General features: G+C 38.0%; 1 protein-coding gene across 6 annotated transcripts in view; it reads right to left on the bottom strand.

Moving 5' to 3' along the window:
- Nucleotides 1-26,160, bottom strand: part of Astn2 (astrotactin 2) — an 888,234-nt gene that overhangs the window by 157,583 nt on the left and 704,491 nt on the right. For all 6 annotated transcript variants that reach the window (XM_074051155.1, XM_074051156.1, XM_074051153.1 and 3 more), the window contains one exon: nt 24,239-24,504. In XM_074051155.1, coding sequence (XP_073907256.1) covers nt 24,239-24,504 — 266 coding nt within the window. The remainder of the gene's footprint in view (nt 1-24,238; nt 24,505-26,160) is intronic.

The raw sequence follows: 26,160 nt of genomic DNA, 5'->3' as shown, positions 1-26,160 counted from the left end.
GATACAGTTGTTGATATCAAAGTGGCAGATGAGCACTATTGGACAAGAAACACATTCTGAAAGGAAATTTATCTTGCACATCAGAAATGATTTCTTATTTCTCATGTATCTCACTTATTAAACTAGGTTCATCAAGGGAAATTTTCCATATAAAACCTTCATCTTCTTTTAACTGTTTTATTTTTGTCTGAGGCTGAAATAATTTTCCTTGGTGGTTAATTAGACTCACTTATTATAACCTTTGGTGTAAAAGCAAGTTCAGATGAGGCTGCAGGGGTTGGGGGTGTGGCTCAAATGGTAGAGCACTTGCCAAGCAAGTGCTACTCTGAGTTCAAACCCCAGTATTAAAAAAAGAAAAAAGGCAGATGTGCCTATAGGAGATTCCCATCATTCACTGCCCTAGTAGCTTTAGGAGATAAAGAGAAGAGGGGAAAGGAAGAAATCAGTCAGTGCATGTGCCATGACAGTGAAAGGAGATTAACTGATCAATCTGTTAAAAATCAACAAATGCATAGTTAAATAGCATGTGTGAGAGAAGTGGGTATTGTTAGTTGACTTCAGTCTTATTCCTAAGGAAAGCAGGAAGATAGATATGGTAAGTCATCTCAAAGACTACTTGAAGGAACCAGGGGATAGCTGAGCAAAGGGAAATAGAAACTTTCAACTACATGCATATCTCGAGGAGCTCTGAAGTGCACACAAGCGCTTTCATCAGCACAGATCTTTGCATGGTTCTGGTATGGTGTGCACATGCCATTGTATGTTTGTCAAAATTCATAGCATGTATTATCCCAAGGGAACTTGAATATGAACTGTGGACTTGGGGCAATAATAATCACCCCAAGTGTCAGTGCAAATTCATCAATTATAACAACTGTCCTACTCTGATGTGAGATGTTGATAGCGGGGGAGGTTGTGGGTGTGTGTGGGTAGAAGACATGTAGGAATTCTCTGTACTCTGTGCTCAGTTTTGCTGGAAACCTAAAACTGATCTTAATAGTCAATAAGATGTACTACTAGCTAACATTGATTATGCAGAGATCACACATAGTGTTGACAGTGTGACAAAGACAGGAACAGGATGAAGAGAATAAACCCTATTAAGTCTGGCCTGATTCTAGGCCTGGTAGTAGGGCATGGTATCTGCCTGTTAACTTCTTTTTTTCTTTGATAAGTTCTCTTTGTGTACCCCAGGCTGGCCTTCTAACTCTGAATCTTTCTGCCTCAGCTGAGTGCTGGGATTACGGTCTTGCACCACAACACCCAGCTTCTACCTGTTAACCTCTATAAGTTTTCCCCCTCAATGTGTGGATGAACTTACTGTCTTCAGTATTTCTTAACAGATGAAAGTGGCCCGGGATCACCTAAACAGAATGAGTGGAGTCTACTTTGGGCTTTTAGCCCCCAAACCCACCTTTGCCAGCTTCCTTTAACATTTCTTGTTTTTAGTCTCAGATATCCCTGTTCAGTGAAGAAATACCAGTTTTCAAGTACCCATTTCCTTTGTAAGAAATTGTACGTCTCTATATATGGCTATATATATCATAGAAACAACACCTAATTTCCCCTGTCAGAATAAACCACTTTTTAAGTCATTTTCCCCTAAATGATGAGCGCCCAAAAGAACAGCTCCTTCATCTAGGTGACAGGAAGAAGGCATTTATGGCCAGCCAAAGCCCCATCTTGCCACATTTACTGCTGCTAATGAAAAAATATTAGAGAAATAAATATACAACCCACTGAGACATCCACATGGGGCCCTGTCAGTTGTCTATTTTCCAAGATGTACAGAAGCACAATGACAGGGTTATATGATTCTCAGACATGTAACTGTTTTCTTGCTAGTTAATCCTATAGTTCTGCTCCCATCCATCTCAGAAGATGAAATACTAGGCTTCAGTGCATTAAAAATAAGAGAGAGCATTTTTTGAATGTTTTTGTGTACCAGACACAGTCCTCAGTGTTTGACATATAGGGAATCATTTAATTATTACAGCTATACCAAGAATTTTTCCCAGTATATCAAGGATGAGATTGAAACCATAAAGAGTTTGAGTTCCTTTCCTTACTCACACAGTCAGAATTTAGCACAGCAAAATTCATGCTCATGTTCAGATTCCAAAGCCTAAATGCTTAACCACTATGAACTAATTTAATCCCTATATTAAGCCTGTGCATTAGGCTTCATATATCAAGGATTGCATAATCTTCGTGCAATCTTTGAAAACAAAGATTGATGCTATGATCAGGTGACTTGATCAATGTCACAAATCCAGTATGATTCAAACAAATGTTTGTTAAAAACACTCAGCCCCCTTCTCTGTCCTGGTCATTTTTTCTAAATGTTGAAGAGAGCTGGCAGTTGAGGTAAACTACTTTTTCTTGAGGGAAGGCAGTGACTGGTACCATTAACGTTCCTCTGGTGAGCCCCAAGTCTCAGATTCAAAGTGTTTATGGGACATTAACTGACTTTGAGCTCAACAAAATTGTGGTGGGGGATACATGTTATTTCTATGGTCAAATAAATCTGGAAAAGACTAGATCAAGTAAAACCAAATAGATTGTTCTATATAGGACTTCTGTTAAAGCTTGTGATTTGCTAATGGTCACTGGGAAGTCCTGAGAAGATAATGTATGAAAAGCAGCATTTATCAAACAAACATATCTATAGGACTTTTTTTCCACATGACATCTGGGGATATGGAACACTTCTCCAGATTGTGCTAATCTCGATTCTAGGCTAGACACAACGTCCTCTACCACTAAAAACTGTTTAAAAAAACAATGGAGAGGGAGGGGATAAGACAGAGTAATGAATGTTATGAAAGTACTGATATGCATATATGGAAATATCACAATGAAACTTTTATAAAATTAATATGTGCTAATAAAAATAACATTTAAATTGAAATTGAAAAAACAGTCCTCTAGCAGCCAAGAGCTGCCCAGGAAAAAAAAGTTCACTCAAATTCTGTCAGTGACTGTTCACCCATAGGCAAGGCAATCTTTGGGCCTCTTCTCTTGCCTATGGAATGGAGGTGTTGAGCGTTCTTATTTCCAAGGCTCTGGCCTTCTGGTATCACCGTGGATACCATAAGCCTGTATATGTAGCTATGGGTTCCAGACTAGGCCTTGGGTTACATTAATTGCATGATCCCATCATGACTCTGGCCACGGATTGTGCCATACCCCACTCAACTACTATATGTAATTTGAATGTCAGCTCTCCCAAATCTCTGAGCTCTGCTTCTCCCTTCAACATCATTCCTACCACTACCGATTTAGTGTTCTAGGCTCCAGCTAGGCTTTCTCACTTCTTCTAGACTTGCTATTTCCTTTCCTTTGATGCACCTTTCCTCCATCTGATAATGTTTTTCCATACTAGTCCATCAGCTCTCAGCTTAAAGAACACTTCTTCCAGGCAGCTTTCCCTAATCCCCTAAAGCTGAGGTAGACTTCTTCTTTTGAGATGTATTCTCTCCTACAACTTCCTATAACAAAACTACTTATTTTATTGTGTTATACTTCATTGTCTATTTAATTACTTTACTTGTATCTCCTAATAGACCATGTACATGTTGCATTTGGGGGTCCTATCTGTTTTATTTACTAATTAATCTCTAGTACCTGATATAGTGTAAAAGCTACAAAATTGGCTAACCAATTTATTAGTGTATCACAAATTAACTATCAGGATTTCTGGTTCTGTCATATCTCTCCCTATCAGTTTGCATCAGTTTGTAAGATTTCTCCTCTGCCTGACCTTAGGATTAGTCTGTCCCTTAAAGTTTGCCATATTCCTACTAATGTTATATTCACTCCTACAAATTTCTCAGAACTTGTAAGGCCCAAAGCTGTTGGCTTAAAAGCTTTCCACATCCTCCAGTAAAGTACGGAAGGCTTTTTCAACCCTTTTATACAAAGCATCCTAAATAATAGAAGGGACAAGTGCAGAATTCTTTGACCTCTCTTTTTTTGTCTTAAACAGATACATAAATACATATTCAACTCTATAATGGATGAGTTGGTTGTTGATTATTGTTTCTGGATTTTTATTTCATTTATTTATTTAATTTATTTGCAGAACTGGGGATTGAACACAGGGTGCACTCTTCCACTTGAGTCATGTGCCTCAGCCCTTTTGTTTTTATTTTATCTTTGTGATAGGGTCTTGATAACTTTCCCCTGATTAGTATCAAACTCATGATCTTTCTGCTTCTGCCTTCAGAGTAGCTGGGATTACAGATGAGTATCATCATGCCTGGCTCTTATTTTATTTTATTTTTTAGATAGGGTCTTGCTATTTAGTTTAGGCTAACCTTGAAGTAATGATTCTCTTGTCTTATCCTCCTTAATGGTGGTATTAAAGAAATGCACCACCACATCCAGCTCATTTGGGTTGTTTTTTGAACATAAACAATGGAGATATTTTTCCCCAAAATGTTTCTTATACAGTGATCCCTGGGCTTTGTCTCATTAATGACCTGAAGCACCTGAACCAGACTGAACCCAGATTCTCAGACTGAACCAATAAATCAGACCCACATACGTACCTGTTTCCTGAGAGTGGTGTTTCACAATCTGTGATTTCATAACCTCTCAGGGAATGCTTATGTATCACTAAATTTAAGATTATCTTATCTTTTTATACTGGATATATATTGGCACTTCAGAATGTTTCACCCTGAGTTTGTATACTCCTATTTGAAAATTTTGAAACATACAGAATTTTACCAAATGCTTTCTGGTTTGCTAACTGGATACAAGAGTACAGTTTAGTGGTCATATTTAAACTAAATAAATCTAATACTATGCTTCGACTAAAGATAGTTGGACTGAAGTTGATTACTCAATAAAAATTGGGCTAATCAGAATTTTAGGAATTTAGATTCAATTGTTTTTTGGTCTCACTGAGTATTGAGATTGGTACTAGATACACTACTGGACTTGGTGAGGCTACGTTTGTCATGTTTAGATACATATCAGGAGACCAGAAAGGTTCAGAGAGTGAGAGAAAGAGATCAAGTACAAAGTTAATAGACTCCAGGATTATTTCTGAGAGTGGCAACCTGGATACGTCATCCTTGCCCTCTGCCCTTGAGTTACATGATAAATACCAACATCATTGTAATAATTTATTCATTTTGACTTAGAAAGTTTCAGTGAGTTTGTTTCTTACTATTAACAGAGCTTTGAATATGACAAGTATAAATATTCTGCTTCTTAACTTAACACACAGGGTGTTTCACAAACTGATACTAAATAATCTCCCTAGATCTTATCCCACCACCATAATCTGACCCCACCTTGTATGCCCATGTGTCTTCATACATGGCTTCTCTCAGCCAGTGAGGTCCCTTTCCTCCGTTCCACTTTTGAGAAAATCAAACTCATACTTTAGGATCCACTACAACTATAATCTCTGTTAACCCTTCCTTAATTTCCCAGCATTGAAGGCTTCCATTGTAACTTGGACAATACATCTGTAAGTGAATTTATATTTTACTGAATTTACTTATTTGTCTTCCCCCTCCACTGGACTCTGAGCTCTTTATCTTACTTTATCATAGGCTCTTTGAACAAAGCATGACTCGAAATAGTTGCTCCATAAGTGTCTATTCTATAAAACAAATATTGAATGGATGTGTTGTCAAATCTGAGAAATAGAAAACTGGGAGCTCCTTGGATGCCTAATCCATGGGATCCTAGTAGATATGCACAGTCACCAGGGCACTAGCCTGTGCTGACATTGTTCTAAACTATCTCCAGACCATTTGTCCTGCCTGTCACTGAGCTGATAGCAATTGTGAAAGTGATGGATAGCAGACCAATTATGAGCAATAGGAAACATCAGTTATAACTCCAGGGAGAAGATGTAGCCATATCAGTAGCCTCATCCATCTAATTGTGAGTCATCTTCCCAAGGCATCTTGCCCTGTGACCTTGAACTGCCAAAGCCTTCTCAGTTTTGGACAAATTCAACTTCTTCAGAGAATGGCTCCTCCTCCCAGTCTGTTTCCTATAAGGCGTTGATCCTGGCCCACTCAGTCTTGAAAGGGGAAAGCTGGATGGAACCCATACACTTCTCCTAAGGGAAGCTTTTAGCCAAGGATCCCAGCCCCACCCAATAGAAAAGGCCTATCTTTTAAAGCCTGCTATCGTTTGACAGATAGTAACTCCTCTCCTTTGTGGTAAGAACATCTGGAGATGAGAGATGGGTGGGAAGGTTTCAAGTGCAGGATTTGTCCAAGACTGTGGAGTGTACATGGCTAAATGCTAGCTTAAGTTAATGGCAAGTTCCTGAACAAAGAGCTACAAAATTTCCCTTCTGTGGCCACTAGTGATCTCATTTTTCCAATAAGCCCAGTTACTATAGGAAACATCTTAGGTAGTAAGCCTTTCTTGCTGTTAGAACTTTCATGGTTGGGACTATGAGTGGGGGCAGGGAAAAAACACCCAAAGGACAGGATGGGACCTATATTAAGCTTATCTTGGCTTTGGAAAGGGAGGTGGAAATTTGGCTGAAGAAGTTTGAGAGAATTCTGATCAGAATGAGGAGATGCTTACCAGATTCATCATAGCTTTATTTCAATAATGGCAAGTTGAACTATGAAGAAGCCAATTCTCTTAACCCCAAATAAGACACTGTACATGTTAGAGGGATGTGAAGCAGAACAGAAAGGGAGAGTGTGTTCACTGAGCTCAGACTCGTGTTCAAATCCTAGAACTATCACTAAGCAGGTTGATAGAAGTGACATTGACTCTCTGCACTCTGCATGTTAAAGTGCTTTACTTCTTGCATGTTAAATGGGTGAGATTAATATCCATCTCAATAAGAACTACTATAAGTATCATTACAAAGTGCCTAATTAATGCCTAATTTCTACACAGACACACACACACAAAGGCACACACACAAATATATACATTTAATAATTAAATGAATATTTACTAAGACCTGAATGTGAATATTCTCTAGATCAAAGTAAATTAATGAATATAACAATAAAAAAAGTTGGACATTTATTTGCAGATAAAAGATGTTGTAGACACATCAGCATTCAGTTAGACTTATTTTTATTCCTTTTAATAAATTCAATATGTCAATGTAACCAAATATCAGAGATTCTATTTTTGCCTTTGAGGAAAGATGCTTTCCTTTTCTTTGACTGTCCATCTGATTTTAGGAATCAGTGGATCTATGAAAGTAAAGCAATTCCTATTTATTGTACACCAGCTCTGTGCTGGATCATCAGAAAGATGATCAGAAGCAAAAGTATATGACAGGAGAGAAAAAGAAAAGTATGGCAAAAATGAAGAATGCAAAGGAAGAAAAAAGAAGTTGCTTATAATATTTCTCAAATGTTTAATCATATGAGGCATTTATTAAATATTTTATGTGCATAATCTTACTTAATCTAACAACAACTCTGTGAGTTAAATACCATTATCATTCCCACTGAACTTCTAAACCATTAAGTTGTAATCCCATAGCATATGGTAAAATCCAAACTTAAATCTAAGTCTGGGGGTGCGGGGGGAGGTGGCCCAAACAATGTATACACATGTGAGTAAAAGTAAAAATGATAAAATATTTTTAAAAAAGATAAACAAAAATATCTAAATCCTTATGATTTGTGTACTGTCTTTTCTTTGTATCTATCATTTCATATAATATCTAGAATCACCATGTGAAGCAGGTCCTTTTATTATCCTCATCAACAGATAAGAAAATAGAGCTCTAATAGGTTGCCATGTGTGAAATGCCATCCAACAGGTAAACATAAAATTAGAATTCAAACCTAGATCGGGTTGACCCCAAAACCAAGATTCTTTCTATGATATTTCACTAATCCCCTCAAAATCTCAAAAATTTCACTGAGAACTGTGTCTGCCTTGAATGTAACTAATAAAAATAAACACATAAACCTATATATAAATATATACAATATCAATATCTATGTTTTGTGTGTCTGCACATTTGAGAGAAAATAACCAGGGAAGTACTGTGGTGAAAGGGGAAAAGCATTACTAACATATACTCCCCCTCCCCCAAGCAGCTCCCATGATTCCATTATTAGTGTTCCATCAAATTTTTTTAAAGAGAACCAACGGTTTAATTTTTTTTATAAAAATGATTCAGGTTGGAGCAAGCTAATGTTGAAAAAGTCAAGTGTATGTATGTTCTCAAAAAACAAAAAAAAAACATGGTCAGGAAGAGGTTTTGGATTGAACTAATAGAAAGTCTGTTAGATGGTGGAACAGTACTTACCTTCAGTGGGCTGAGGAGTAACTAAGAAGTGAGAATGAAGTTTTAGCAACAAGGAAAGATGAAGAAGAGGTTACTGATATGAGGGGATCTAGAATCCAAGAAATGCTACTTGATGATAGAACAGGCTTCTTAGTGTCAAAGTATAGTGAAAGAGGCCAACAATGGATAGAGGCTCTGTATTTAACATGCTGAGAACAAGGCTATGCAACCAGAAGAACAGGAGTATATGTACTAGTTCTATAACTTACTGGATATGAAACATTAATAAGAAATTTCTCCTCCTCAGCTTCAGTCATCTCTAGCCACTTAAAAGTTGTGTTCTGAAAAAATATAGAAGCTTTTTTGACTAAGAACAAACTTAGAAGTACAAAAGCAAAAGACTTAGCTTCTACCCTTAACTCTGAAGGGAGCTGTAGCAGTCTCTATGTGTGTTCTAACTTCTCTCTTCATAAATCATAAGTAATACATTAAGAAGAACCTAGACATGCTCTCTCATTTACTGCTCACTTGGGTTTTTTTCTGTATAAATTTTTTTTATTTCTAAATTTTTGTATAATATAATAACGGACAATTAAATTATTTTATCTCCTCCCCCCCAAAATTAGACATTCTGGAGTTCTTTCAGGAACTAAAAATCAGGTTGACTAAGATAAGGCAGAGTATGCTATGATTTGAACAATGCTGACCACTACTAAATTCATGTTGAAAATTAATCCCCAATGCAAAAATAGTAAGAGGTTTAGGCTACCAGGCATGGCAATTCACACCTAAAATTCTAACACTCAGGAAGCTGAAGTAGAAGGATAATGAGTTCAAGACCAGCCTGAGTTACCTAGGGAGACCCTATTTCAAAAGAAAAAAAAAAAAAAAGACATGGTCTTTGGAAGGAGATTAAGTTCTGAAGTCTCTAACCTCATGAATAGGATTAGTATCCTTATAAAAAGCCCCAAGGTAGAAATACTACCATGTGAGGACAGTGTTCCTCCCTCTAGAGAGGGCTGCAACAAGACATCATCTTGGAAGCAGTGAGCAGCCCTCAATAGACACTGGTCCTGCGACAACTAGATCTTGGACTTCCCAAACATCCAAAACCATGAAGAAATACATTTCCATTCTTTTTAAGTTATCCAGTGTCAGGTATTTTTGTATAGCAGCACAAATAGACTTGGACCCATGTGATGAAAAACTCTGGAGAGAACCAAGGATGACTACTGGGTGAGAAGAAAAGTCCAAGTAAGATTTATGGTAGTGTCACATATCTGAAAGATATCACTCAGCACCAGGAAAGAGGACTAACTTTTACTGATTATCTTCTATGTGGCAGGCATTGTTACTAAGCACCTTACATAGATCATCTCAGTTAATTTGCAAAAAAATCTACACAACAGACATTATTAATTCCATTTCACTAACAATAAAACAAAAGCTTGAAACATAAATGTCGAAACATGCCCCAAAACAGAAATTTTGTTGCAAAAGTGATATTTAAACTCTTATTTTGCTGATTCCAAAGTTTAAGCCCTGTCTAGAAAGTCAATAGCTAAGACTTGTTCAATGGATGGAACTAGATACAGCAAGGAGAAGAAATGTATAGGAAAATATTTTGAATCAATATAAAAAAGGTGGATCTAGTAGTAAGAGAACAAGCCTCTTATGGGCCACAGAACAAGTCATTTCTAGGAGTATTCAAGTAAAATCTCTGGCCAGGCAGAAGAGAAAGGAATCAAGCAATAAATAAGGGTTGCCTTAGATCCCAGGATAATCCCATCTGTGCTTCTCTTCCTGTGGGAACTTTTGTGAACATAGAATAATATAAGAAAATGTGGCAAAGAAGGGGGAGGACCAAGAAGAAGAAGAGAAAGGAAGAAGGATACGACAAGTAAGAGCTTGTCCTTACTTAGCATTTATTATGTGCCAGGCACAAGGTTCAGCATGTTATTACCCAACTGTAACACAATAATCTCAGAAATTAGGAATTATTCTCACTAACCTCATATCAGATCTGAGAGGATTAAGGCTCAGAGTCCCTTGTCAAAAGTCATGTAGGAGAAAGGAAAAACAAGGATTTGATGACAAATTTGACCTGCATCAGAGATAAACAAACTCTTAACTACTAGAGTTGAAAGCCCAAACTATTCTTTTTGAACGTGGTCTATAAATATATTAAAACTGGTTTGGGTAGATTACCAGACAAAAATAACAAAAAATGTGGTCAAGGCTCTAGACCTAACTACCAAATTATAAAAAACACACACGAGGAACACACTAAATGGAACAGTGGAGTTGCAATCAAAAGAATCCAGGCTGTAAAGGATCTAGTGCACAAACAACTCTGATTCATTATGAAATATCAAGAGAGAGAGAAAGAAACCATAGACCAAAAAAGACTTACTTAATATCCAACCACAAAACTTAAATCCTACTTAGATATCAATTTGAATGAACACACTAAAACCAAAAATCTGTTAAACATGAACAATGAATGGATTTGATGATATAGAGGAATTATTGCCAATCTGGGAAAATTAGTAGTGGTATCATTGCTATTTTGTATATATCTTTTAGAGATGTGGACTTTACCATTTATGCATAAAATTATCTAAAGTTTTTCGAAATCACCAGGACAGGTGGGAAACTGATGGAAGAGCAGGTGAAACAGGGTACTTTGATCATTGTTGGAATTTGGTGTTAGCTATGTGGATGTTCTTTATGTCTGCTATGCTTCCCCAAAGAAAATTAGTTTTAGGGTAGGTAGCAGATCCTGTAATTTAACAGTAATCCCCCAAATAGTATAAGATGAAAACAAAACTAAAATAGTAAAGAAACACATGTTTCAAGGAGAAGCTACATTCCTTGTGGTCTTCCCCTGAGTATAGATGTATGGGCTGGAACCCTTCTCCTCAGAGATGCTAGGAATGGTGTGACTGTTGGGTAGGGAAGGCAGTGCACAGACTGACCTTTAGTATAATGGTACAAACTCATGCTGCTTTCAACTGCATATGGCTAGTGAGTTGTAAGGCACATCTGGAATGAGTTTTTTTTTTTCCCTCTTAGATTAGAGAGGAATAGCAAGAGAGGGAGTTGGATTGTTAGTGAATTCTCTCTGGGCCCTTAGCATCACTGCTGACTGAAGTTGCCTAATGACCCAAGAAGAGCTCCCTGTGAACAAGGCTAAGCTCCAACAAGAATGGGGCCTGCAGCTCACTCTGTTCCTGGGAGCCCAGCACTGCCCTGGCTGGGGCAGTCTTTGTATGACACCCTCAGATAAATGATGATGGTGTGATGAACGAGTAGATGGGGGACAGCTGGAAAAGGGATTCCAGCCATAGTTCTGGCATTTGATAGCCCAGTGGTGCCTCAAGGGATGGTTGCCTCCACTCTCTGAGAATGTTTTCTTGCCTATAAAATGAAGATAAGCATTGCTATCTTCATAGCCCTATTGTGAGGATTAGAGTCAGTAAATGTAAAAGCACATATAAGCCTACCAAGGCAAGTTTCTGGCCTTTGTTTCACTCTCCATTCATTTATTCTCACTTACATATATTTATTGATTTTCTAATATGTGTCAGACCTACATTATAAGAGGTTGATGCCATACAGAGCAAAGTCGGTCCAGGCTCTGATCTCATTTAGTCCCCTAATGTATGGAAAAATATTTTGACTCAATGGAAGGAAAAGTGTTCTCTCAATCAGGGAAACAGGATACTCAGGGGTCATTGAGCAAACCACTTGAAAACTGGGAATGTTCAAACACAAACTCTATAACCTCCTGCAAGGTGTGATAGAAAGGAGTGAAGAAATAAACTGGGGGAGGGGCTAGGGAGTGAATAGAATTCAAAGTATAACATACACTCTATGTAATTATCACAATGAAAGCTTGTATGCTAATTAAAAATTTTTTCTAAAAAACAGACTAGGGTTTGACCAAATGTATCTGTAATCCCTTCTATTCCTGAGTCTACCTGTTCTTTCTTCCTCACAAGCACTGCTGTGATCATAAATTAAATAACAGAATGTAGAGGAGACATAGACATCAAAACAAATAAAAAATTACAAAACATCAAGGCCTAACTAGAAATTATGATAGCTGCTATGGAAGAAAGATAAAGAGACTCAAGAAAATAATGAACAAATAAATATACAGGAGGGTTTATCAAGTCAAGAAGCCTTGGCAATCTGGAGCATAAGTTGTGGTTCGTTAAGTAGAAAGAAAGGGATGAAACACATTCCAAGCACAGAGGACAACATGTGCAAAATGTCTTTGGCAAAATAACACATAGTGTGTCCAAAAAAATGGAAGAAGATAACTGTTTCTGGAGCATAGAACTAAGGCAGGAAGAAGTACAAAGTGAGTTTTAATAAATTAGAAAGGTCAAGTCTAAGCAGCCCCTTATAGGCCATAGTTAAGTAAGACCTTGGTCTTCATTCCAAGGGCAAATGAAAGCCAATAAAGGGTTTTAATCAGGAAAGTGATGTGAGCATGTTTTAGTTTTGAAGATATCTCTGGCTTCAAACATACAATTGACTAAAAGAGACAGGGTCTTTATTAGCCAGGTAAGAGACTACTGCAACAGCACAGAAAAAGATTTGGATCAGTCTGGATAAAAATGAACATATTTAAGAAATTCTTTTCTTTTTTTTTTTTCATTACTGGGGTTTGAACTCAGGGCCTTATACTTGGTAGGCAAGCGCTCTACCACTTGAGGCACACCACAGACCCTTTTCATTTAAGTTTCTTCTTCAGGTAGGTTTTCTTACTTTGGGCACTCATCCAGCCTCAGACCACAATTCTTCCATCTCCACCACCTGCATAGCTGGTAACACAAGTGTGTGCCACCACACGTGGCCTGAGAAATTCTTAAGAATACAAATCTATAGGATTTGTTAATGGGTGTATGGGGGTGGGATGAGAACTGGTAGGAAGGAAAGATATTTATCTTTCCTTCAGGATTTCAGGATTATAAAAACTAAGAACAGACTGTCAGAAGAAACACAGGCCTTTTGTGGGAAATGTTGTAGAGTGGTCTGCAAGGGAAACAAATGAGGAGAAGTCACTATATTTCCACTGAATGATGGGAGCCACCCCTGGAGTAAATGAGGATGAACCAACACAGACAAGAGACACAGTCTATCTTTTTTTTCAAAAATTTTGACCATTAAGTAAAGGAATGAAGAGACAATATCTGGAAAAGGAAATAGAATGAAGTGATAGTATCATTAGTATCACATTTTATTTTAAAATTTGATGGGAAATAGCTAGTAGAAAGATCACAGCAAAGTAAGAAAGAATCCAAGGTCTCTAGTCAAACCTTTTCTCTATGAGCTACTATTTGTAGAACTTTGGGGCAAGCAAGTGATTAGACTTCTCCGTGCTTGCATTTTCACATTGGGAAAAGAGAAATGATAATATTCACCCTGTGAGGTTGATGACAGGGTTCAGTGAGCTAAGTACATAAACTGCTTTAGCTGAGCTCCTGGCACTATTGCACTGCTTAGTAAAGGCTTGTTATCATTAAAAGTACCACAGAAGGTAGTCTACCAGTTTCTCTCTTCTTACATTTAATAACCAAATTAAATGTCCTATAAAAACATGCCCTACTCTCAGCCGGGCATGGTGGCACACACCTTTAATCATAGGACTCAGGAGGCTGATGCAGGAAAATTATGGGTTTGAGGCCAGCCTGGGGTTCATAGTGATACCCTGTCTCAAAAAGAAAATAAAGTTGGGGCATAGCTCAAGTGGTAGAGTGTTTACCCCAATACTGCAAAAAAAAAATGCTCTCTGACATGCAATAATGTTTGCATTTGCTATGAATACACGTCTTGTAGTCTTCCGGTTCCATGAGAGAGTTGTTTTCCAGTTTAGTAAGTAGGCAGCCAAGTATTAAGCTCCTCTTTAGTAATTGACCATGAGTGTGTTGAGTAATAGGTGGGTAATTTCCCCTTCTCTTCTTTGATCTTCCCTGTTGCCAAGGATTGCCTGACAATCTGATTTCTGGCCCGTTCACCTCGCTCTCAGCATGCACCATGATGGAGAGGAAGTAGCCCATACTAGCAGGGCAGATTTAAGGTAGATCCTAACAATTACTTGACTGTGTTATTCACCAAACAAGGAATTTCCTGTAGGAATTTCAAAATGAGAATGACATATGAACCAGGGTTTTGGTCAGTGATTCACAAACACTGTCAGAATCACCTGAGGAGCTTGGGAAAATTCAGATTACCATCTCCAACCCCCACAAAAACACAATCAGTATGGGGAGGCTAAGAAGCTAGATTTTCAACAAACACTTAGCCTGTGTTACCATAAGTAGTTCACTTTGGGACACTCAAAGATCTAGATCTCCATACTTTACTGAGTGCTCTTGATCTCTCTTATTTGGCTGTACTTAACTGTTTTCCTGCATGTTTGTTTGTTTAACACAGGGCCCCTAGACTGGTCTGGAACTCATGATGTAGTCCAGGCTGGCCTCGATCTCACAATCCTCATGTCTCAGTCTCCTGAGTGCTAGGATTACAGGCAGGCACCATCATGCCTGGCTCTTTCACATTTCAATATTATGTTATTTATTAAACTGATTGCTTATTTCTACCTTTCACACATACTCCAACATAAATGAAGTTTACAGATAGTGGAATGTATGTCTGCTTTTTTCCCCTGTCGGATCCCAAGTTCCCAGAACAGTGTCTGGCCCCTAAGAGGCTCTTAGGCAATATTTTGTAAAAGTAGTTGAACTGAACTTCCACTCTCTTCAATGATTTCACCTAAGGATTTCTGTAGTAGACCTCACAACTAACTAGTCCTCTTATTTTAGTCTAACATTTTTGTCAAGAACATTCAAGAACTAGCAAGTGCAAGGCCTTGGGTTCAAACCCTAGTAACACAAATTTTTTAAAAATGAACATTAGGAAAATTTTCCTATGCCATGGGTCTATTTCCCAGGAAAAACTATTACAAAAGATGTATAATTCTGCAGGAGCTTTCTGAGGATGGGGTTTAAAGTCAAGGTTATACAGACCTCATAACCCTCTCTCTAAAACCAGTCCTGACCTCTGAAGTTCTGTAATGATTAGCCTAAACTTCATATCTAGTTACATCTCTCCCTGGAATAAAAATTAAAGGGCTCTCTAGAACTTACACAGTACCCATATACCTCAATGTAGCATTCAGAGTTGCCCACTATTCATCTTCCTGCATAACACTGTTCTAGTTTATCTCTCTGAAATCTTTTATTTCTATTGCAAGAGTAACTAATTGAACACCTAAGTTTTAGGGTCACACATCTTGGGTTTGAATTCTCTCTCCCCAACTCACTAATTATGTGATCTTATATAGTTTAATTCCTCTCTAAAACTCAGGTTTTGAGATTTAAAATTTGTGAAATTAGCATAAGAGTACATACTTCAAATGTATTATAGAGGTATAAAGAGTAAGAAAATATAATTAATACAAATTTATTAATGTATTATAAAATTATGGCTTATAATAGCATTAAATAACATTTATTATAATAAGCATACATTAATACATACTTTTTTAAATGCCAGATAGGTCTTATTCTTCTATTCTATATGTTTGGCACACATTAGTTGAGATACCTTTCTTTCCCCTTCTTTTCCAATATCTATTAGTGTAGATGATGGCTTGGCAAACATTTTATGTCAAGGACTAGTGAAGAGTATTTGGACTTTGCCCATCAAACTCTTTTCTGTGGCTGCTATTCAGCTCTGCCTTATAACAGGAAAATAGTCACAGATATTATACAAATGATGGTGTGTTTCATAAACGTTATTCATAAAAACAGTTGACAGTCTAGATTTGACACATGGGTCATAGTTTTCCAACTGTAGTCTAAACTAGGTTTAGTTTGTTAAATACTTTACTTCAAGCTTCTGTAGGCTTCAGTCTTCTTATCTGCGAAATAGAGGTAATAATGGTATTTATAAGTTCTTGGATGGTTAAATAAAATAAAGCTAGTAAAGCCCTTATCACTGTTTGAGTATAGTATATACATCTGGTAGATGTTAATTTCAACACAAGTAGACTTGTCTCAAGTTAGTCTACCATTTGCCTATATCTACCTTTACTTCCCCAAGAATTGTTTCCAGACTCTTCCTCTCAGAGTTTCTCTTTCTGTTTTCTACCACTGTTGGAATGCTTATTGTAGTATTTGAAAACAAGTCATGCATTAATTTAGCATATGCAAGTAATTATAGCTGTTTATGTGGCTTCTGCCTCATCTACCAGACTGTGGCATGGTCTATATTTTATTCCACAATGTATCACATTTCTTAGCACAATATCTTGCATACACTAAGTACCTAATACTAGAGGATGATAGTGACAGGGTTATAGTGACGGTAGTAGTGGTGTGATAGTGGTGGTGTTAGTGGTAGTGACAGTGGTGATGGTAGTATGATGTGATTAGTGGTGGTAGTGGCTGTGATGATATTGGTGGTAGTGGTAGTCTTTGTTATAGTGATAACAGTGATGATGATGGAGGTGGTGGCGGCAGTGGTAGTAGTGATGGTGGTGGTAATAGAAGTGGCCATGGTTCTGCTAATGGTGGTGGTGGTGGTATAGTGATTATGATGACTGTACAGGTCGTACTCGTGGATGTGTGATGGTAGTAGTGGTAATAATTAGGGTAGATGAAACTTGCTTGTTAATTTCTTTTCAAATAGTAATCACTTGGAATTCTCTTCACACTTTGAGCCAAGAAATAGAAATGAAGCAAACAAGCCTTTCTGGCTGGGAGAAAGGATCTGCAGGAAGGCCAGACAACCACAACAAGACCAAAATTATACTTCCTAGGGCAGCATGAAAAGAAAAATGCTCTTAGGACTGGAAGTGAGGAAATCTAAGGACTAGAAAAGAATCATCCAGATCTAGGGTATTTTACAGTTTTCAAAATAGTAATAACCAGTGACTTATTTTTTTCTATGTGCTATCCCTGTGGGAAAGTCACTACCATCCACTTTACAGATGAAGAAACTGAGTCTCAGAGAGACAAAATATATTTCTGAGGTCAAATGTCTTTGCTACTCCAAATTCAGATTTGGATGTGTGAATTGTAAAGTCATTCCTTATCTCTAGGCTTTAGTTTTACTACCCAAAAAATAAAAAGGTTGATCAGTAAAATAAACAGGACATGATTTTAATATCTCTTAGCTAATAACTGATTCATCATTGGGATGGACTATAAAATATATATCTTTCTCCTCCTAGTAATAAATTTAAAGAGTAAAACTGGCATTGTCTCTGGATGGAAAATAAATTATAAATCACAGGATGCTTCTTTCAACCTCTTTATATTCTGTTTAAAAGTTAGATCTGACCTTTCACAGAGCCAAAGAGGACCATGAATGAAGTTGGCCTGCATTTCTCATCATACAGATAAAAGAAATAGACAATGGAGGCATGTCCAATGCCATACAGCAAAGCTGGAGCCTAGTTCAGATTCCTGGTGTTCCAATTCTCTAGTTCACCAAAAGAAAACTTCTAAAACTGAAATTAATGTGATAGATATTATAATTCGAACTTTACAGATGAATAAAAGAAAGGTCACATTAGACACTAATTGGCAGAGATGGGAGTAAAATCCAGCTTTCTGGCTCTTCACCATGACACTCCTCTGTCTACCCCACTAGGAGACTCTATTTCACCAACAAGCTGAACTAAAACTATACAAAGTCTTGTACATCTAAGCATAAGCTGTGCTGAGCCAGGAGCTGTGGCTTTGGACCATGTAAGTACCATTTAACAGGTAAAGGGAGGAGATTTATGCATTAATCAAATTCTCCATCACAAAGACTTTTTTTCCCCTGTTTTGCTTGTTCAAAACCATGGCACAAAGTGCAATTAAAGGTTCTTTGGCCGCTGAGGCAGAAGGTATCAATCTTTCCAATGTGATTGCTGGATTGGACCCAAGGTGACCCCCAATCACTCAATGAGCTAGTATCCAATGAGCTTCAAGGCCACCCAACAGTCATTCTGACTGCCATCAGAATTAGATACCAGGACTTCCCGACAAACTTAGGTAAGTTGTATACCCTCTCAGTGATTCCTTGTCCATGCCATAAAATGGGGCTCATGAATTCACTCACTGCTTCATATAACTCAGAGTCAGAGGCTCTCACATAGAAATTTCATTCTGAATTAGAAGGACTGTAAGAAAAGGAAATCCTTTTACCTATCTATAACTCCATCTGTGGTGTTCTTTACCCACAGAGTATGGTATGAGTTCCAGAAATGCTCATGAAGTGAAGAAATTCAGGGCCAGGCACAGTGACTCACTCCTGCAATCCCACTATTGCAGAGACAGAGATCAGAAGGATTATAGTTCAAGGCCTGCCCAGGCAAAATGTTAGCAAGATCCTATCTCAATCAATTAACCAGGTGTGGTCGTGTGCACCTGTGATCCCAGCTATGTGGGAAGTGATAGTTAAGGGGAATCACCATTGTCTGAGACCAGTCTTGGGCAACAACATGAGATCCTGTCTGAAAAATAACTAAAATGAAAAGGGCTGAAGGTATGGTTTCATTGGTATAGTGCCTGCCTAGCAAGGGTAAGGCTCTGAGTTCAACCCCCAGTACTACCAATAAATAAGAAAGAAATAGTAAGGAAATGCTCCTAAGATCACTGCACTTGTAATTTGCCTTTTAGGTGAGCCAATGATCTCATCAATACAAAATGCAAATCCCACTCTAAAATGGCATGCACTTTTGGCATCAACAAAGTTAATTAGCACTCCCTAGAAGAGCAGAAACAAAGAAAGCAGAGAGAAAGGAAAGGGCATGTTAGATATGTATTATTTTAAAACATACCATAGGCATTTGTTTATTACATGCACTATCCATTCATTATCTCATTTGATTTCCATAGAAGTAGGGATTACAAAATAACATTTTACAGATACAAAAACTGAGGTTTGCAGGTATCATGCAGCATCACCTAATGAATACGAGATTAAGGCAGGTGTCCAACACAAACCAGCATGGCACACAGCCTGCACTAACTGCTTCTAGAAAGACAAAGGTTCTTGTAGAAAACTCACTTAATTCTCTGGCTTTTCAGGTAGGAAAAAAAAGTCCCAGAAAGGGAAAAGGACTTATACAAGGTCTTGCTATGATGTAGTGTCAAAGCGTAGGCCCCTTAACCCCAGATCAAGGCCCTTTTGTGCTTTATCCTTGTGGCCTCTTCTTAGCGTGTACAGATGACAGAGAAGAGGAGAAGCCATAGTAGAGGGAGTAACAGAAGTTTGAGGCAGAGATGGACAAATGATGGACAAAAATGAGAGCGCTTTCTTCATTTTCATAAAAGCTTTATTGAGTGACCACATTACCCTCCTCAAGGGTAACTACTAGACCTGAAGTGAATCTCTCCCATACATTCCTATTGCAAATCTGACTTCCTTGAAAATACCTAATGCACCCCAGCCCCTAGGTTGTTATGACACTTTAAACAAGCCCATCAGTGGAGATGTAGAAGAAGCCACTTGTCAACAACCACCTCTGACATTTCTTTGTAGGAGTCACTGAGGGGAAAAGAACATGAACTAAGAGGACAATACCCATGTCTGTCTGTCTGCCCTCCCTTCTCCATGATTCCCCCATACTTTGGTGTAGAACTCCTCACCACAGCCATCACAGCTCTGCCTGACTTTTCCACAGAACTATCCATGGGAGCCCCCAGCCACAATTATTCTCATTCAATTCTTCAAATAGGTTATGTTTAATCATTCTTCAGATCTTTTCAGGAACTGGGCCTGCTACCTGAAATATTCTTATGCTCCTTCTATGTTCACTTTATAAATCTGAACCCAAGAACTCAGTTTAAATATCATTTCCTCAAGGAAGCCTTCCCCAACCCCACAAAGTAAGGTTCCTTAGCACACCCCTTCTACCCATCAGCCTACACTTAACCTTGGTACTTTGCATAGTCTGACTTGACATTCTGCAATTGTTTTGTGAATATTTGTTTTCTCCACAAGTCTTAAACTCCATGTAGATAAAGACCATGTATCAGTAGAGTGTAGCCCAGTCATAGAAGTCCTTGCCTAGTATATATGAGGGCCTGGGTTGGATCCAGAGATACACACACACACACACACACACACACAAGATAAAGACATGCCCATTTGTCTTACACTTCATATTTCAAGGTGTAACATACTACATGGCATTGAGTGGATACTCAAAAATACTCACTGAATTAATGAATGAATGACTAGTACATCTAGCTTTCCAGGTCTGTTACAAGGAGAGCAGTGACATCTAGTGACCATGTTCACACTTTTGGGATTCTCTCATATACCACAAACTGGTCTCAGAAACATTTCACTGGATTTCCAAACTATTAAACATTTCAACAATGCTGAGGAAAACTGGGATAAAGTCCACACAAAGGAAAATCTGGTTCTTAAGCAACAAGGAAAGGAATGACCATCCTCCCTGCTGCCATTCATATTTCAAGGACAAGTTATAAAAGTCCCATGACTTAGCTTGTATTGTGCCCCACTGCAAATGAAGAAAGTATGGCCCAGGGATGCAGTCACTGGGGCAAATTCACAGAGCAGTACATGGGATATTCATGTCCTCATCCATGAAGTTCTGGAAAGCCAGCCCTACACAGCCACCAATGCACAGTTTTTCTCATCCTCACTAACACAACACTATTCAGACCACCCTTTATTCATTGCAAGTTGCAAGAGCTTCTTCACAGGTATCCTTGATTCCTACAGTCTGTTCTCACCCTGAAGCCAGAGATGCGGAGACAAATATGTACAGTTGGTGTTGTTGTTAGCTAGCTAGTTAGTTAGTTAGTTAGTTTAGGGACCTTTAGTGCACACAGACTATTTGTGATGCTTGGTTCAGGATTCAAGCTCATTGTGTTATGTGTGGTCAGGCCTTTTTATTCATTTCATTAGTTAGTTAATAAGTAAGTTAGTTAGTTTTAACACTTTAATAGACTCCAACAAATCTATCACCAAAACACCAGCAAAGAACTTGACTACCTACATGTAACATATGGTTCCTCGTAATGTTATACTATCCCCCAGAATGAAGATTGCCTCATTTCCTACCCTTATCATTTCTTTGGTTCTCCTTCCATGTAGAGTTATTGTTTCTGTACATACTACATAATATACTACATAAAGGTAATATACTTGAGGTGTGTGTGTTTTGGAATGAACCAACCCAGGGTACGATATATGAATATTTGGAAATGTCACAATAAAAACCTCTGTATAACTCTCATATACTAATAAAAACTTTTTTTTTAAACAAAGAGAAAGGGTAGTTCTACTATTGCAAACATGTTCTCTCTATATAAATGAATATATGATCATGTTTGTTTTGTGTATATGTTTATCTTTTGGATCTATCTTCCATTTATGAGAGAAAACATGTGGACTTTGCCTTTCTGAACCTGGACATTATAACCTATAATTCCATCCATTTACCTGCAAATGACATAATTTCATTTCCTTATGGCTGAATAAAATTCCATTGTGTATATATTCCACATTTTCTTAATCCATTCATCAGTTGTAGGGCATCTGGGTTGTATCTATAGCTTACTTATTGTGAACAGTGCTGCAATAAACATGGGTGTGCAAGTGTTTCTATTGTATACTGACTTACATTGCTTCAGGTATATGCCCAGTAGTGGTATCATTGTATTGTATGGCAATTCTATTTTTAGTTTTTCAATGAATCTCTATCCAGCTTTCCAGAATGACTGTACTAATTTATATTACCACCAACAGTGTAAAAGGGTTCCTGTTTGCCCACATTCTCATTACTTGGGGGGAGGGGGAAAGGAAAAGAGAATAATAAGAGAGTCAACAATATTGAAATACATCACATCTGTGCAGGTGAAGAATATAACACTATGTATTGAAAGCTGTGAAATAATATGGAGTGGGAAGGAAAGGGTAAGGGAGAGTAATAGAATGTGTTGAACTGACTAAAGTAAAGTACATTCATAGATGGGCTACATTGAGAAACCTTTTGAGCACTGACTGAAATTAAAAATGAAAGACAGGATTGTAAAATAGGTACAGTGTGGAGAGGTACGTGTGGAAGGGGGAGGGTTAATGGAGAAGATGAAGGTGAGGGAATATGGTTGATGAGCTTCATATACATATATGAAATAGAACAATGAAACCTCTTGCAATTGCTTTAAGTGGGACAGGAAGAGAGTTGAGGAGGGAAGACAGTGGAGATGATCTAACATCTTACATCAATGTAAGGTTATTCTAAATTGTCCCAATGAATCCCCCTGTATAATTAATATATGCTAATAAAAATGAAAATAAAAAGGAGAAAGGGTAACATGTTATACAATGTGCTATCTTTGGAACTTATTTTTTTTCATTTAATTTTATGTTCATTTATTCCCTGTTGGTAGATTTCATAGTAGTTCGTTAATTTTAGCTGCAATAGTATAATCTACTGTATGAGTATCCCACAATTTATCTGTTCTCCATTGGTGGCAGCTTGAGTTTTTTATAGATGGTTCCTTCTGGAACACAAATCTAATTCCATCGACCTTCTACTAACCATGTATCTTCATCATTTCCTTGCCCTAAGAATTAGGACCCAAACTTCATGACCTAGTTCACAATTATCCTAAATGGTCAGGCTCCTTCCAACTCCTTTGGCATCATCTGGATGTCTCTTCATATCTTGGTCTTAGTCATGGAGAATTTCTTTTGATCTTTTAAAGAAATTTGCTCTTCCACAGGTCATCTTTCTGACATCTACCTCCTTATTCCAAACACTTCTCTGTCCTCTATGAAGTCCTGTCTGAACTTCTGTCACTTTCCAACATTTGTCCCATTAGGGCACTGTGAGAAGGTCACATAATCTATTGAGTTCTATCTAACTCAGTCAGTAGTATACCAGATTGACTTCTTTAGAGGCCCAGCTGCTAAGAGTTATTTTGTTCACTTTCCTCTTCCTAGCTAAAGTAGTAGCACCACCATTTATGGTTTTATGTATTGGGGTTCTTAGAGGACTGCATTTTAAAAAGTGTCCCATGAACATAAGTTCTTAAACCAGCGAGCCAAATAATTGATACGATCCTTTCAAGTCAAGATATTCTGAAATTTTAAAATGAGAGACAGAAGAGGAAAATAAAAGATATCATTTCATAATTAAGCACATAAGCTCCGAACAAACCAACTTTAAGAAAATCAGTTAATGTCTTTGAGGTAGGTTTTCTTGATTTTAATATGGCTAGGACATTAGGTAGAACCATATAGAACTGCCCTTTTTATAACTAAGTATGGTCAAATGACAGCAATTTTACACTAATCAGCTCAGTATTTTTAAGTAAAAATCACAGTTCTGGAAGGCAGGTTAAATGAGGTAATCCAAGTATAGTACTGAAGTAGACACTTTTAGGTTTTCACCAAACTTATACCTTCTTCTTCTAGGTATACGGTCAGAATACAGTTCCCTGTTTTTATTGCACACAGGTGTGGACAATGACTAAGTTGTAATCTGTGGGCTCAGAATTGAAATAGCATTTGCCCCTTTCAGGACTCATTAAGAGCTTTCACATGCAACTCTATGGTTCTTTTTCCACAGTGACCATAGGAGCATCAGATCAATAGAGCAGAAGATGGAACATGCTGGGTTCCTGAACCACTTCTCAGAGTAAAGCCATCCATCAGTCAAAAGTATCTATTTAATACTGTGCACAAACAATAAAATAATGTCTACTGTGTTAAAACACTGAGAATTCAAGACTTATTGATTATAGTAGCTAGTGTTACCAAACTATATTAAATTTTTAGAGCATAACAAGGAATCATTAAATGCTAGTAATCATTGTGATGCTGTTGTTGATGATGATAATGATTATGACAATTCCCATGGGCAAAGGGTCAACAAAGGCAGGAGGCTGAAGAGTTGGTCAGGTTTGACTTTGTGGCTAGGTCAGGGGAGCTCACCTCCTTCGTGCCGTTGTCTTGGATGAGGGTGTAAAGTGGTACCACACGGTTGATTTCTAGCAGCACTGGAGTGGGGCTCAGCTGCTCCTTGCCTGGCCGACGGCAAAGGTGGCAGGTAGAGGGACAGCGTCCTTTCTCCTCACAACGAATCTCCACACCTGAGATAAGCTGGTCATCTGACAACATCTGGGCCGTCAGCAGACCTGAGAGGTAGGTGATGAAGGGCATGGACTTGAGCTCTTTCTTGCTACCCAGCTCTGTGGTCTCTGGAGAGGCACAAAACAGGCAGAGGTACAGTGCATATTTAGTATTATTCAAATGGCCAGATTCTTGAACCCACAAAGAGCATGTGCTAAGGAGCTGTTATCTGCTGGAAAAGAAAAAAGATGATAGGGTGATTCCTTCATAATGCCTTGGAAAGACTACTGACCTGAGGGTTTGGGGACCAGAATGCAGTCTTGTCTATCATTTACAATGGGTGTCCTTTCGCTTTCTCTAGCAACTTTGCAAGATGTAATACTTAAGTTATTTTCTCCAAAGAGAAATTTTTCTGTCAACTGTCAACTCAGACAGATTACACCCTTTCTTTTGCCCCAGTTCTATATTTTGCATGAAACAATATAATGAGAGAAACATAAGCTTTGAGTAGTCAAGTCAATTTCAGTTTAAATCCCAGTTCTGCTTGATAATACCTCTGCAAACTTGGAAGAGTCTCTTAACATTCAGTTTACTTGAGTCATTAATTCTATAAAATGAAGTTAGTAATACCAATGCAATCACTTTTGAGTAATAAGATAGGAGTTGGAACTGTCTAAAACACGTACTTCCCCTTTCTGTGCTCACCTGTTCACTTGTTCAAACATTTTTTCCTGTCTGTTTCTTCATGTGCACACTGAGAAGTGAATCATGCATGCTCCATTCTGTATTGTCTTTCATGACCTACACAACTAGTATTTCTAACTTAGTATTTGCCTATTCTCATCCTGACCTGCTTTTCCCCTCTGCATCTCCAAATCTTTTCTGTCCATCAATACTCAATCTCAATCTTACCTTCTTTAGGAAGTTTTTTCTTATTGTCCCAGCCCCTCTTCTCTGAATAAGTATTTCTACTTATGACACCTTATGTTAAATTCACTTTTTCTTCCATTTTCTTCTGACTTCTCCAGTAGTATTACCAACTTTTTTAAAACTCTCCATTTTGAAGACCAGGGGCCATGTCATCCATTCCTGCCCACATTTGGTTCCTACTATGATACAAGAGATGTACTTGAGACTCAGAGAGGGAGCTTGTAGAACTCTGAATGGCTGCAACAACATTCATGATCTAGTATAGAAGCTCCAAAATTCTTAGGTAGTTTTAGAAATCCCAGGAAACATCTCAACAATTGCTTACATAGGACAAGAGGAAACTGAATAGGCAGGACTCCAAACTCCCATCTCTGCTTCAAATAAAGAAGTCCAACCTTCATTTCTTTAATAGACTGGACTTCTATATAAGATTTCATAAAATGAAAGGGTTCTATGCTGTATCAAAAAGCCTAAAGATACAAAGTGATTTACATAACCCAGAGGATTACACTTACAGACCATATGAACGGTGTCCTCAAAGATGTGTAATACACAATCTGTGTGCCAAAAAAGAGGGACCCTATATTAAAGATCAGAGCATGATTCAGATGTCAACTTCTACCAACACTGGTGAAACCAAGGTAAGTCCCAACCTCACTGGACACAGGGGCCCTGGGCAATGAGGTCAGGAATTAAAAAATGAGTTTTCTCCTGCTCTTGCCCTCAGCTTGCAGTGACATGAAGCTGATCTGGAAATGGATTTGCCAATTAGAAATACAAGTAAATGCAGCCTTCATTCATTACTCCCTGGGCCCTCGGGCCTGGGATCTGGGCTCCACCTTTTTCTGTCTGGC

This window comes from Castor canadensis, chromosome 13 (genome assembly GCF_047511655.1).
Source record: "Castor canadensis chromosome 13, mCasCan1.hap1v2, whole genome shotgun sequence".
Classification (NCBI taxonomy): Eukaryota; Metazoa; Chordata; class Mammalia; order Rodentia; family Castoridae; genus Castor; species Castor canadensis.
This window is presented reverse-complemented; position numbering and strand designations above follow the sequence as displayed.